Source organism: Eubalaena glacialis, chromosome 17 (assembly GCF_028564815.1).
Source record: "Eubalaena glacialis isolate mEubGla1 chromosome 17, mEubGla1.1.hap2.+ XY, whole genome shotgun sequence".
NCBI lineage: Eukaryota > Metazoa > Chordata > Mammalia > Artiodactyla > Balaenidae > Eubalaena > Eubalaena glacialis.
This window is the reverse complement of record NC_083732.1, coordinates 47,488,358-47,501,858: the sequence shown is the minus strand read 5'-3', so window position 1 is coordinate 47,501,858 and position 13,501 is coordinate 47,488,358. Positions and strand designations below refer to the sequence as shown.

Here is a 13,501-nt window from a genome sequence, read left to right as displayed (position 1 = left end):
CAGATTTAACCTGGTAAGACCCACAGACAATTCTTACTAATAAAGACTATCTCTAATGAACTTTTCAACTCTGGACCATTCAGAATCCCAAGAGGAAATGTGTCCCATTTCCCTGGATTTTCCTCTTTTAGATAAGCTTTAAGCTCTCTAAAGCCACAGGATTAAATAAGAGGATATTCTTTCAGCATCAGTATAAACCAAAAGTACACTAACATAAACAACAGCATTGTATGTTCATTCATTTATACATTTATTAATCTCCACTTGCTCTAAATCATAAGCCATATGAGGTGCTGGGGGATCCCAAGATGAATAAAACAATCTATTCTTGCCCTCAAGCAGCTCTCCATTTGAATTTTATTTGCAAAACTGTAATACTTTAAGCCATCATTAATTCACAATTGAAGTAGGCACTAATTCATAGCTGAAACCAAAGGTTTGAGATGGCATAGAGAAATGGTACAACAGAGGTGGGAGTGGGCAGGAAACAAGACCAGTAAAAAAAGAAAGGAAAAGGAAACTAGGGCATAATTCTGGTTTTAGGAGTCAGAGACTCATTCAGAGTCCAGATCTGCCAACTACCAGCAATGTAAACAATTTTGGTTTTTGCAATTAGTATGTTTAATTAAAAATTTTTAATTACCAAAAATGTTCCTTGCTTCAGTTTTGAAGATCAGATGAGAACACTGGAAAGTATACAGCACAGAGCTTTTTAGTGGGAAGCTCAACTAGTATAGTAGTTTTTAAAAATGTAGTATCCCCTTAATGAATGTTCAATACAATTTTGTTAATTTAATTTACATTAATACACATTTTGTTAATACAGTTTTGTTCATGATGATAATGCTCAATAATAGAGAGTGAAACAAAAGGGTAAACAAAAAAGTAAAAGCCTTCAAATCAGCCAGATGTAAAGTCAAATTACGGTTCGAGCTCTTGAAAGAAGTTATTTTATCATCATGGTCAAATTTTCACAGGGTGGTAAAGATTAAATGTTAGAGGTATAAGGCCCTCAACATAGCGACTGACACTCCTCAAATATTAACTTCACTCTTCATGATCCCTAAATAAATGCATTTCCCAGCTGTCCTGGACGCCTGGGTTTTGGCTGCTCAGCATGCAAACCTAGTACTTCTTGAGCCCCTTCCCCATTCTTCTCTAAGGGTGAGGACGGGAGGAGACGTGCTTCCCCCTGCCCTCTGGTGGCTGAAGCATGGCCTGCAGCCTAAGCACAGCTAAAACGATGCTCCCTCCTGGGGCTCGGACTCTGCAGGGATGGCACAGCAGACACTGTCTGGGCTGCTGGTGACAAGGGCGGTGCCTGCAGCAGAATCTGGGCATCACGGCCCCACAGCAACTTCTCATTAATTCTATGACCTGCATACTCATCCAATAAGTGAATTTTCTCCTTATGTAAACAGTTCCTGTTGTTTGTAAACAAGAACCCTAAACTAGTACACTTTTGTAAAACTAATAAAAGTAAATATCAGTGCCACGAAATTATTTTAATATCTTTTTCTCCATGACTGAATATACAAAGATAATGGAAGTAAAGTATTCTTCTGCTGTAAAGATGGGTGGAATATATCAAAATCCACTTGTTGAATTTTCTTTAAATAGTCCTCCAGAGCAACCTGAAAAAAGAGAATAATGGTCACTAGATCACAGAATGATTAAGTCTTTAAAAGAAACAAAAACAAATCCAGCAGGTATTAAGGCTATTTTAGTTTTCCTGAGATGGTCTTCTACATACTAAGAATGTAAATGAAAATTTTAAAAGAGAGAGAGAATAAAGACATCTTCTAAGAAGTTTTCTATGAAGCCAGTAAAACTATGTCACAGATCTAGTACTAGAAACATCAAGCCAATTCTGATCATAATTTAGTGTTCTGGTCAAAATGTGAAAGAGAAATTATTTGCCAGGTCTTATTACTAGATTCTGTAGAATACAAAAGGGGTGTTTCATTTGAGGAAAATGAACCCCCCCCCCCACCAACACACACACAGAAATGCACAGTGCCATGAGGGGGAGCTCAAGTTGTTTCTTTAAAAAATTATTTTGTGCAAAAGTTTAAAGGGTCTCCATGTTCTTGCTGGAAAACAATTTGCAACCAGGGAGAACAATCACAGGTCCCTATAAACGTCACACCATGCTCCCCCCCATCACACAAAACTTGACAAAGCCTTCTCTGGGACCGGGGGCCAGGATGGAAAACAGTGACGATGGGCAGTGCTCTTTATGCTTTTCAATCTTATTAATTTGTAAATTTTTATTAAACAGAGAAGCCACCTACTTTTGCACTGCACAATGTGAAGCGGCCCCACCGCCTTCTCAGCCCACATGCACAGCTCCCCCTAGAGTTCTGCAGCGCAACCTGTGTGACCCACAGAGAGCATGCTTGTCCAAAGGACTGTGTGTTCTCCCAGACTTCTATACACTATAAACGGATGAGTGTACATACAAACAAATTCACTCTCTACTTTTGAAACACTACACTTATATATATGTACAGCAATAAACATGTGCATTAATGTGCACAGATGCAAAAAACCTGGAAACAATCCAGAAGTTCTTTGACAAAAAAATAAATGTTCACACAATGAAATATTAAGCTGCCATGAAATAAATGTAGCTAGATGCAATAATATGGATAAATCTTAGAAACACTCTGTGTGTGTGTGTGTGTGTGTGTGTAACCCAGAAGACATAAACAGAAAATGATCTATTTTTATACAGTTCAAAAAAAAAAAAAAAAAAAAAACCTAAGGGACTTCCCTGGTGGCGCTGTGGTTAAGAATCCACCTGCCAATGCAGGGGACATGGGTTCGATTCCTGGTCCGGGAAGATCCCACATGCCACAGGGCAACTAAGCCCATGTACCACTACTGAGCCTGTGCTCTAGAGCCCGCAAGCCACAACTACTGAAGCTCGCATGCCTAGAGCCCATGCTCCACAACAAGAGAAGCCACCGCAATGAGAAGCCCGCACACCACAACAAAGAGTAGCCCCCGCTCTACGCAACTAGGGAAAGCCCACACGCAGCAACGAAGACCCAATGCAGCCAAAAAAAAAAAAAAAAAAAGGCAACATTTTGGTTAGGAATACATAAAATAGGGAAAAGCTTTTCTAGAATAAAAGCAAGATAATAATAAATACAAAATTCAGGATAGCTACTTGGAGGAGGAAGGCAGAGGCAAGGGGATGAGATTGGGAAAACACATGAGCACAATTTAATGGTAACATTCTAGTTCCTGGATTAAGTGGTGAGTTCATGGGCATTCATTATGTTATGCTTTATAATACATGCAGACATATATATTCATTTGTAGATATCAAATAAAAAACACGTTAAGAGAAAAAACTTTGAAGATATTTTAGTGTACTTTCACATGTTCGCTTTTATTTTTGGAAAAAAGAGCTCATGTTATTCATAATGTTCTATAACTTGCTTTTTTTAAAAATCAATTCATATACTGTTATTAACTTTCTACCTCTAAGAACGTTATTATGTTCATTTTAATAGTTTTATAATATCCAATTATAAAGAATAATGAAATTAAGATACAAGCACATGAGAGAGTATTATACATCCATCAAATATTGTATTAATAAATGTTTCTAATGATGTGGTTAAATGTTTGATAAATAGGACACTGCCATATAAAGTGTGACTTTAAATATACAGAGAAATTCATTTAAAAGAAAGAACAGTGTAAACAGCATTTATCTCTGGGTCTGGGAATTGTAGGTGATTGTTATTTTCTTCTAATATTCTTTTTATATTGTCCAAATCTCTATTATGAGAATGTAATGCTTTTATAATTAGGAGAAAATTCCATTAAAATACAGATGAAACATGACCTCAAAATTAGAGCTCAACTGGGCATTCACAAATTAGGATTTGGTTCATGGTTAATGGTAAATAAATTGTTCAAAGTAACAAATTCATTGTGAAATTCTCAAAGATGTTACAATTTCTGAATATAGCTTCTTAAAACCTCATGTATAGAGCACAACATACTCTACCCTAGACTAGTCATTTTCAAACCATTTTTAAACAGCAAAACCTTTTCTTTGAACAAAGTAATTAACAGATGCTCCATATATAAAACAAATGAGAAGAGACGTGCCCCAGCTGGACTGAGGGTGTAGGATAGAACCAGCTCCTCGGAAACTGCCATGTAGTCCCTCCACTTTCTCCTGGCACAGGACGGAAACAGAGCTGGCCTCCAGCCCCTAGAGTTCCTGATCCATTAGGTCTGTGGTGGATCCCAAGATCTACATTTCTAACAATATCCGAGGCATATATTGCTGGCCCAGGGACCACACCACTAGCCTAAGATAGTGGTTCTTAGGCCTAGCTGCACTTCATGATTACTGGGGGAACTTTTAATAAGTATCAGTGCCTAGATCCAACCTCTTAGGTATGATTTAACTGGTTTGGGGACGGGCCCAACATTGCTTTGTTTTGCTTTCAAAGTTCCCCAAGTGATTCTAATGGACAAGCAGAGTTGAGAACAACCTATTTCACAAAAGTGAACAAAACAGACAAAGTCTTGAACTTTCTTGGAGCTTATAAGTCAAGACAGGTGATGGGGTACTTCCCAAGAGGTCCAGTGGTTGGGACTCCACACTTCCACTGTATGGGGTGTGGATTTGATCCCTGGTTGGGGAACTAGGATCCTGCATGCTGTGTGGTGCAGCCAAAAAAAAAAGGAAAGAAAAAAATAGAAAAAAAAAAAAAAGAGACACAAAAGAGATGATAGTACATCACCAAATAACCAAATAAATAACAATTAAAAATGATGATATAGAACAATGTGTTGACACAGAAAGAGATGCTTGGCACCTCATTTATACAAAAAATACATATATAATTACATGAACATAAGAAGTCCAGAAAGATGAACAGACATTATTTCTGGAAAGGATAGAACTGTGAGACCATTCTAATTTCTTTTGCCTCCTCTTATGTGAACATCTAAAACATTAACATATTACTTTTTTTTTTTTTTTTTATGGCTGTGTTGGGTCTTCGTTTCTGTGCGAGGGCTTTCTCTAGTTGTGGCAAGTGGGGGCCACTCTTCATCGCGGTGCGCAGGCCTCTCATTATCGCGGCCTCTCTTGTTGCGGAGCACAGGCTCCAGACGCGCAGGCTCAGTAATTGTGGCTCACGGGCCTAGCTGCTCCGCGGCATGTGGGATCTTCCCAGACCAGGGCTCGAACCCGTGTCCCCTGCATTGGCAGGCAGATTCTCAACCACTGCACCACCAGGGAAGCCCTAACGTATTACTTTTATAATAAGTAAACCCAGAAAAGAAAGAAAATGATTTCAAACACTCAGATCTGAGACCCAGGATAGAAGATGTGAAAGGACAGAAATGAATCTTTAAATATATTTTAGGGAAAAATGTAGAGGGAGGGGGCAAGATGGCGGAAGAGTAAGACGCGGAGATCACCTTCCTTCCCACAGATACAGTAGAAATACATCTACACGTGGAACTGCTCCTACAGAACACCCACTGAACGCTGGCAGAAGACGTCAGACCTCCCAAAAGGCAAGAAAATCCCCACGTACTTGGGTAGGGCAAAACAAAAAAGAAATAACAGAGACAAAAGAATAGGGACGGGACCTGCACCAGTGGGAGGGACCTGTGAAGGAGGAAAGGTTTCCACACACTAGGAAGCCCCTTCGGGGGCAGAGACTGCAGGTGGCAGAGGGGGGAAGCTTCAGAGCCACGGAGGAGAGCGCAGCCACAGGGGTGCGGAGGGCAAAGCGGAGAGATTCCCGCACGGAGGATCGGTGCCGAGCAGCACTCACCAGCCCGAGAGGCTTGTCTGCTCACCCGCCAGGGCGGGCGGGGGCTGGGAGCTGAGGCTCGGGCTTCGGTGCTAGCCGGGAGGGAGTCCGGGAAAAAGACTGCAGCTGCCGAAGAGGCAAGAGACTTTTTCTTGCCTCTTTGTTTCGCAGCGCGCAAGGAGAGGGGATTCAGAGCGCCGCCTAAACGAGCTCCAGAGATGGGCGCGAGCCGCGGCTATCAGCGCGGATCCCACAGCAACACGGGCGCAGAGGGAAAAACGGAGAGATTCCCGCACAGAGGCTCGGCGCCGAGCAGCACTCACCAGCCCTAGAGGCTTGTCTGCTCACCCGCCGGGGCGGGCGGGGGCTGGGAGCTGAGGCTCGGGCTTCGGTCGGATCACAGGGAGAGGACTGGGGTTGGCGGCGTGAACACAGCCTGAAGGGGCTAGCGCACCACAGCTAGCCGGGAGGGAGCCCGAGAAAAAGTCTGCAGCTGCCGAAGAGGCAAGAGACTTTTTCTTGCCTCTTTGTTTCGCGGCGCACAAGGAGAGGGGATTCAGAGCGCCGCTTAGGTGAACTCCAGAGACGGGCGCGAGCCGCGGCTATCAGCGCGGACCCCAGAGGCGGGGGCGAGCCGCGGCTGTCAGCGCGGACCCCAGAGGCGGGCGTGGTACGCTAGGGCTGCTGCTGCCGCCGCCGGAAGGCCTGTGTGCGGGCGCGGGTCGCTCTCCGCGCCGCCCCTCCCAGGAGCCGGTGCAGCCCGCCGCGGCCAGGCTCCCGTGATCCGGGGACAACGTCCCCGGGAGGGCAAACGGCACGCCTCAGGCTGCTGCAACGTCACGCTGGCTTCTGCCGCGCCAGGCTCGCCCCGGCTCCTCTGTACCGCTCCCTCCCCCCGGCCTGACTGAGCCAGAGCCCCCAAATCAGCTGCTCCTTTAACCCCGTTCTGTCTGGGCGGGGAACAGACGCCCTCAGGCGACCTACATGCAGAGACCTACATGCAGAGGCGGGTCCAAATCCAAAGCTGAACCCCGGGAGCTGTACAAACAAAGAAGAGAAAGGGAAATCTCTCCCAGCAGCCTCAGAAGCAGCGGATTAAAGCTCCACAAACAACTTGATGTGCCTGCATCTGTTGAATACATGAATAGACAACGAATCATCCCAAATTTAGGAGGTGGACTTTGGGAGCAGGATATATTAATTTTTCCCCTTTTCCTTTTTTTGTGAGTGTATATGTGTATGCTTCTAGGTGAGATTTTGTCTGTATAGCTTTGCTCTCACCTTTAGTCCTAGGGTTAGGTCTGTCCGATTTTTTTTTTTTTTCTTTTTCCCTAATAAATGTTTTCTTAATAATTTTTTCCTTATTTTCTATTTTTAAAAAATTTAAAAAAAAATTTTTTAATAAGTTTTTTCATATTTATTTTAAAAAATTAAAAATTTTTTTCTTAATAAATTTTAATAATTTTTTTCTTATTTCTTATAAAAAATTAATAAATCTATTTTTAAAAATTAAAAAAAATTTTTTTCTTAATAAATTTATTCTTAATAATTTTTTTCTTATTTTTTATTATAATAGCTTTATTTTATTTTATTCTCTTTCTTTCTTTCTTTCTATTTTTTTCTCCCTTTTATTCTGAGCCGTGTGGATGAAAGGCTCTTGGTGCTCCAGCCAGGCATCAGGGCTGTGCCTCTGAGGTGGGAGAGCCAACTTCAGGACACTGGTCCACAAGAGACCTCCCAGCTCCACGTAATACCAAACGGCAAAAATCTCTCAGAGATCTCCATCTCAACATCAAGACCCAGCTTCACTCAACAACCAGCAAGCTACATTGCTGGACACCCTATGCCAAACAACTAGCAAGACAGGAACATAGCCCCATCCATTAACAGAGAGGCTGCCTAAAATCATAATAAGGCCACAGACACCCCAAAACACACCACCAGACGTGGACGGGCCCACCAGAAAGACAACATCCAGCCTCATCCACCAGAACACAGGCACTAGTTCCCTCCACCAGGAAACCTACACAACCCACTGAACCAACCTTAGCCACTGGGGACAGATACCAAAAACAACGGGAACTACGAACCTGCAGCCTGTGAAACGGAGACCCCAAACACAGTAAGATAAGCAAAATGAGAAGACAGAAAAACACACAGCAGATGAAGGAGCAGGGTCAAAACACACCAGACCTAACAAATGAAGAGGAAATAGGTAGTCTACCTGAAAAAGAATTCAGAATAATGATAGTAAGGATGATCCAAAGTCTTGGAAATAGAATAGACAAAATGCAAGAAACATTTAACAAGGACGTAGAAGAACTAAAGAGGAACCAAGAAACGATGACAAGCACAATAAATGAAATTAAAAATACTCTAGATGGGATCAATAGCAGAATAACTGAGGCAGAAGAACGGATAAGTGACCTGGAAGATAAAATGGTGGAAATAACTACTGCAGACCAGAATAAAGAAAAAAGAATGAAAAGAACTGAGGACAGTCTCAGAGACCTCTGGGACAACATTAAACGCACCAACATTCGAATTATAGGGGTCCCAGAAGAAGAAGAGAAAAAGAAAGGGACTGAGAAAATATTTGAAGAGATTATAGTTGAAAACTTCCCTAATATGGGAAAAGAAATAGTTAATCAAGTCCTGGAAGCACAGAGAGTCCCATACAGGATAAATCCAAGGAGAAACACACCAAGACACATATTAATCAAACTATCAAAAATTAAATATAAAGAAAACATATTACAAGCAGCAAGGGAAAAACAACAAATAACACACAAGGGCATCCCCATAAGGTTAACAGCTGATCTTTCAGCAGAAACGCTGCAAGCCAGAAGGGAGTGGCAGGATATACTTAAAGTGATGAAGGAGAAAAACCTACAACCAAGATTACTCTACCCAGCAAGGATCTCATTCAGATTTGATGGAGAAATTAAAACCTTCACAGACAAGCAAAAGCTGAGAGAGTTCAGCACCACCAAACCAGCTTTACAACAAATGCTAAAGGAACTTCTCTAGGCAAGAAACACAAGAGAAGGAAAACACCTACAATAACAAACCCAAAACATTTAAGAAAATGGGAATAGGAACATACATATCGATAATTACCTTAAATGTAAATGGATTAAATGCTCCCACCAAAAGACACAGACTGGCTGAATGGATACAAAAACAAGACCCATATATATGCTGTCTACAAGAGACCCACTTCAGACCTAGAGACACATACGGACTGAAAGTGAGGGGATGGAAAAAGATATTCCATGCAAATGGAAATCAAAAGAAAGCTGGAGTAGCAATTCTCATATCAGACAAAATAGACTTTAAAATAAAGACTATTACAAGAGACAAAGAAGGACACTATACAATGATCAAGGGATTGATCCAAGAGGAAGGTATAACAATTGTAAATATTTATGCACCCAACATAGGAGCACCTCAATACATAAGGCAAATACTAACAGCCATAAAAGGGGAAGTCGACAGTAACACAATCATAGTAGGGGACTTTAACACCCCACTTTCACCAATGGACAGATCATCCAAAATGAAAATAAATAAGGAAACACAAGCTTTAAATGATACATTAAACAAGATGGACTTAACTGATATTTATAGGACATTCCACCCAAAAACAACAGAATACACATTTTTCTCAAGTGCTCATGGAACATTCTCCAGGATAGATCATATCTTGGGTCACAAATCAAGCCTTGGTAAATTTAAAAAAATTGAAATCGTATCAAGTATCTTTTCCGACCACAACGCTATGAGACTAGATATCAATTACAGGAAAAGATCTGTAAAAAGTACAAACACATGGAGGCTACACAATACACTACTTAATAACGAAGTGATCACTGGAGAAATCAAAGGGGAAATCAAAAAATACCTAGAAACAAATGACAATGGAGACACGACGACCCAAAACCTATGGGATGCAGCAAAAGCAGTTCTAAGAGGGAAGTTTATAGCAATACAAGCCTACATCAAGAAACATGAAACATCTCGAATAAACAACCTAACCTTGCACCTAAAGCAATTAGAGAAAGAAGAACAAAAAAACCCCAAAGCTAGCAGAAGGAAAGAAATCATAAAGATCAGATCAGAAATAAATGAAAAAGAAATGAAGGAAACAATAGCAAAAATCAATGAAACTAAAAGCTGGTTCTTTGAGAAGATAAACAAAATTGATAAACCATTAGCCAGACTCATCAAGAAAAAAAGGGAGAAGACTCAAATCAATAGAATTAGAAATGAAAAAGGAGAAGTAACCACTGACACTGCAGAAATACAAACGATCATGAGAGATTACTACAAGCAACTCTATGCCAATAAAATGGACAACCTGGAAGAAATGGACAGATTCTTAGAAATGCACAACCTGCCGAGACTGAACCAGGAAGAAATAGAAAATATGAACAGACCAATCACAAGCACTGAAATTGAAACTGTGATTAAAAATCTTCCAACACACAAAAGCCCAGGACCAGATGGCTTCACAGGCGAATTCTATCAAACATTTAGGGAAGAGCTAACACCTATCCTTCTCAAACTCTTCCAAAATATTGCAGAGGGAGGAACACTCCCCAACTCATTCTACGAGGCCACCATCACCCTGATACCAAAACCAGACAAAGATGTCACAAAGAAAGAGAACTACAGGCCAATATCACTGATGAACATAGATGCAAAAATCCTCAACAAAATACTAGCAAACAGAATCCAACAGCACATTAAAAAGATTATACACCATGATCAAGTGGGGTTTATTCCAGGAATGCAAGGATTCTTCAATATACGCAAATCAATCAACGTGATACATCATATTAACAAACTGAAGGAGAAAAACCATATGATCATCTCAATAGATGCAGAGAAAGCTTTCGACAAAATTCAACACCCATTTATGATAAAAGCCCTGCAGAAAGTAGGCATAGAGGGAACTTTCCTCAACATAATAAAGGCCATATATGACAAACCCACAGCCAACATTGTCCTCAATGGTGAAAAACTGAAACCATTTCCACTAAGATCAGGAACAAGACAAGGTTGCCCACTCTCACCACTATTATTCAACATAGTTTTGGAAGTGTTAGCCACAGCAATCAGAGAAGAAAAAGAAATAAAAGGAATCCAAATCGGAAAAGAAGAAGTAAAGCTGTCACTGTTTGCAGATGACATGATAGTATACATAGAGAATCCTAAAGAGGCTACTAGAAAACTACTAGAGCTAATCAATGAATTTGGTAAAGTAACAGGATACAAAATTAATGCACAGAAATCTCTTGCATTCCTATATACTAATGATGAAAAATCTGAAAGTGAAATTAAGAAAACACTCCCGTTTACCATTGCAACAAAAAGAATAAAATACCTAGGAATAAACCTACCTAAGGAGACAAAAGACCTGTATGCAGAAAATTATAGGACACTGATGAAAGAAATTAAAGATGATACAAATAGATGGAGAGATATACCATGTTCTTGGATTGGAAGAATCAACATTGTGAAAATGACTCTGCTACCCAAAGCAATCTACAGATTCAATGCAATCCCTATCAAACTACCACTGGCATTTTTCACAGAACTAGAACAAAAAATTTCACAATTTGTATGGAAACACAAAAGACCCCGAATAGCCAAAGCAATCTTGAGAACGAAAAACGGAGCTGGAGGAATCAGGCTCCCTGACTTCAGACTATACTACAAAGCTACAGTAATCAAGACAGTTTGGTACTGGCACAAAAACAGAAATATAGATCAATGGAACAGGATAGAAAGCCCAGAGATAAGCCCACACACATATGGTCACCTTATCTTTGATAAAGGAGGCAAGCATATACAGTGGAGAAAAGACAGCCTCTTCAATAAGTGGTGCTGGGAAAATTGGACAGGTACATGTAAAAGTATGAAATTAGAACACTCCCTGACACCATACACAAAAATAAACTCAAAATGGATTAAAGACCTAAGTGTAAGGCCAGGCACTATCAAACTCTTAGAGGAAAACATAGGCAGAACACTCTGACATAAATCACAGCAAGATCCTTTTTGACCCAGCTCCTAGAGAAATGGAAATAAAAACACAAATAAACAAATGGGACCTAATGAAACTTAAAAGCTTTTGCACAGCAAAGGAAACCATAAACAAGACCAAAAGACAACCCTCAGAATGGGAGAAAATATTTGCAAATGAAGCAACTGACAAAGGATTAATCTCCAAGATTTACAAGCAGCTCATGCAGCTCAATAACAAAAAAACAAACAACCCAATCCAAAAATGGGCAGAAGACCTAAATAGACATTTCTCCAAAGAAGATATACAGATTGCCAACAGACACATGAAAGAATGCTCAACATCATTAATCATTAGAGAAATGCAAATCAAAACTACAATGAGGTATCATCTCACACCGGTCAGAATGGCCATCATCAAAAAATCTAGAAACAATAAATGCTGGAGAGGGTGTGGAGAAAAGGGAACACTCTTGCACTGTTGGTGGGAATGTAAATTGATACAGCCACTATGGAGAACAGTATGCAGGTTCCTTAAAAAACTAAAAATAGAACTACCGTACGACCCAGCAATCCCACTACTGGGCATATACCCTGAGAAAACCATAATTCAGAAAGAGTCATGTACCAAAATATTCATTGCAGCTCTGTTTACAATAGCCAGGACATGGAAGCAACCTAGGTGTCCATCATCGGATGAATGGATAAAGAAGATGTGGCCCATATATACAATGGAATATTACTCAGCCATAAAAAGAAATGAAATGGAGGTATTTGTAATGAGGTGGATGGAGTTAGAGTCTGTCATACAGAGTGAAGTAAGTCAGAAAGAGAAAAAGAAATACAGTATGCTAACACATATATATGGAATCTAAGGGAAAAAACAAAAGGTCATGAAGAACCTAGTGGCAAGATGGGACTAAAGACACAGACCTACTAGAGAATGGACTTGAGGATATGGGGAGGGGGAGGGGTGAGATGTGACAGGGTGAGAGAGTGGCATGGACATATATACACTACCAAATGTAAAATAGATAGCTAGTGGGAAGCAGCCGCATAGCACAGGGAGATCAGCTCGGTGCTTTGTGACCACCTAGAGGGGTGGGATAGGGAGGGTGGGAGGGAGGGAGATGCAAGAGGGAGGAGATATGGGAACATATGTATATGTATAACTGATTCACTTTGTTATAAAGCAGAAAGTAACACACCATTGTAAAGCAATTATACTTCAATAAAGATGTTAAAAAAAAAATGTAGAAGGTATGTTTGGTACTGTAGAAAATGCATGAATTTCTCTTTTCAAACATCACAAATCTTTGAACCTTGGTTTCTATCTATAAAATGAAGTAAACCACACCTAGGAATAATGTATGCAATGACCTAGCTCAGAACCTGTCCCACAGGAGGTGCTACTAACCGGAAGCTATTCTCATTTCTTTATGTATTTTACCACAATGGTTCCTGAACCAGGCTACACATCACAATCACCTGGGGAATTTTTAAAAATCACAGATCCTCTTAGAAATGCTCCCCTCCCCAACCTCAAGAGTCTTATTTAGTAAGAAGACCCCAGGAATCTGTATTTTTGAAGAAGCCTTCCAGATAATTCTGAGGCAGCCAGCTCAGCACTGGTCTGTGAACCACTTTCAGGAACCAGTGCTACAATATGG

General features: G+C 40.6%; 1 protein-coding gene across 6 annotated transcripts in view; it reads right to left on the bottom strand.

Annotated features, from left to right (window-relative positions):
• Positions 1 to 226: 226 nt before the first annotated feature.
• Positions 227 to 13,501, bottom strand: part of NDUFAF6 (NADH:ubiquinone oxidoreductase complex assembly factor 6) — a 45,821-nt gene continuing 32,546 nt past the window's right edge. For all 6 annotated transcript variants that reach the window (XM_061171393.1, XM_061171388.1, XM_061171389.1 and 3 more), the window contains one exon: positions 227 to 1,634. In XM_061171393.1, coding sequence (XP_061027376.1) covers positions 1,506 to 1,634 — 129 coding nt within the window. In that variant the 3' untranslated portion in view covers positions 227 to 1,505. The remainder of the gene's footprint in view (positions 1,635 to 13,501) is intronic.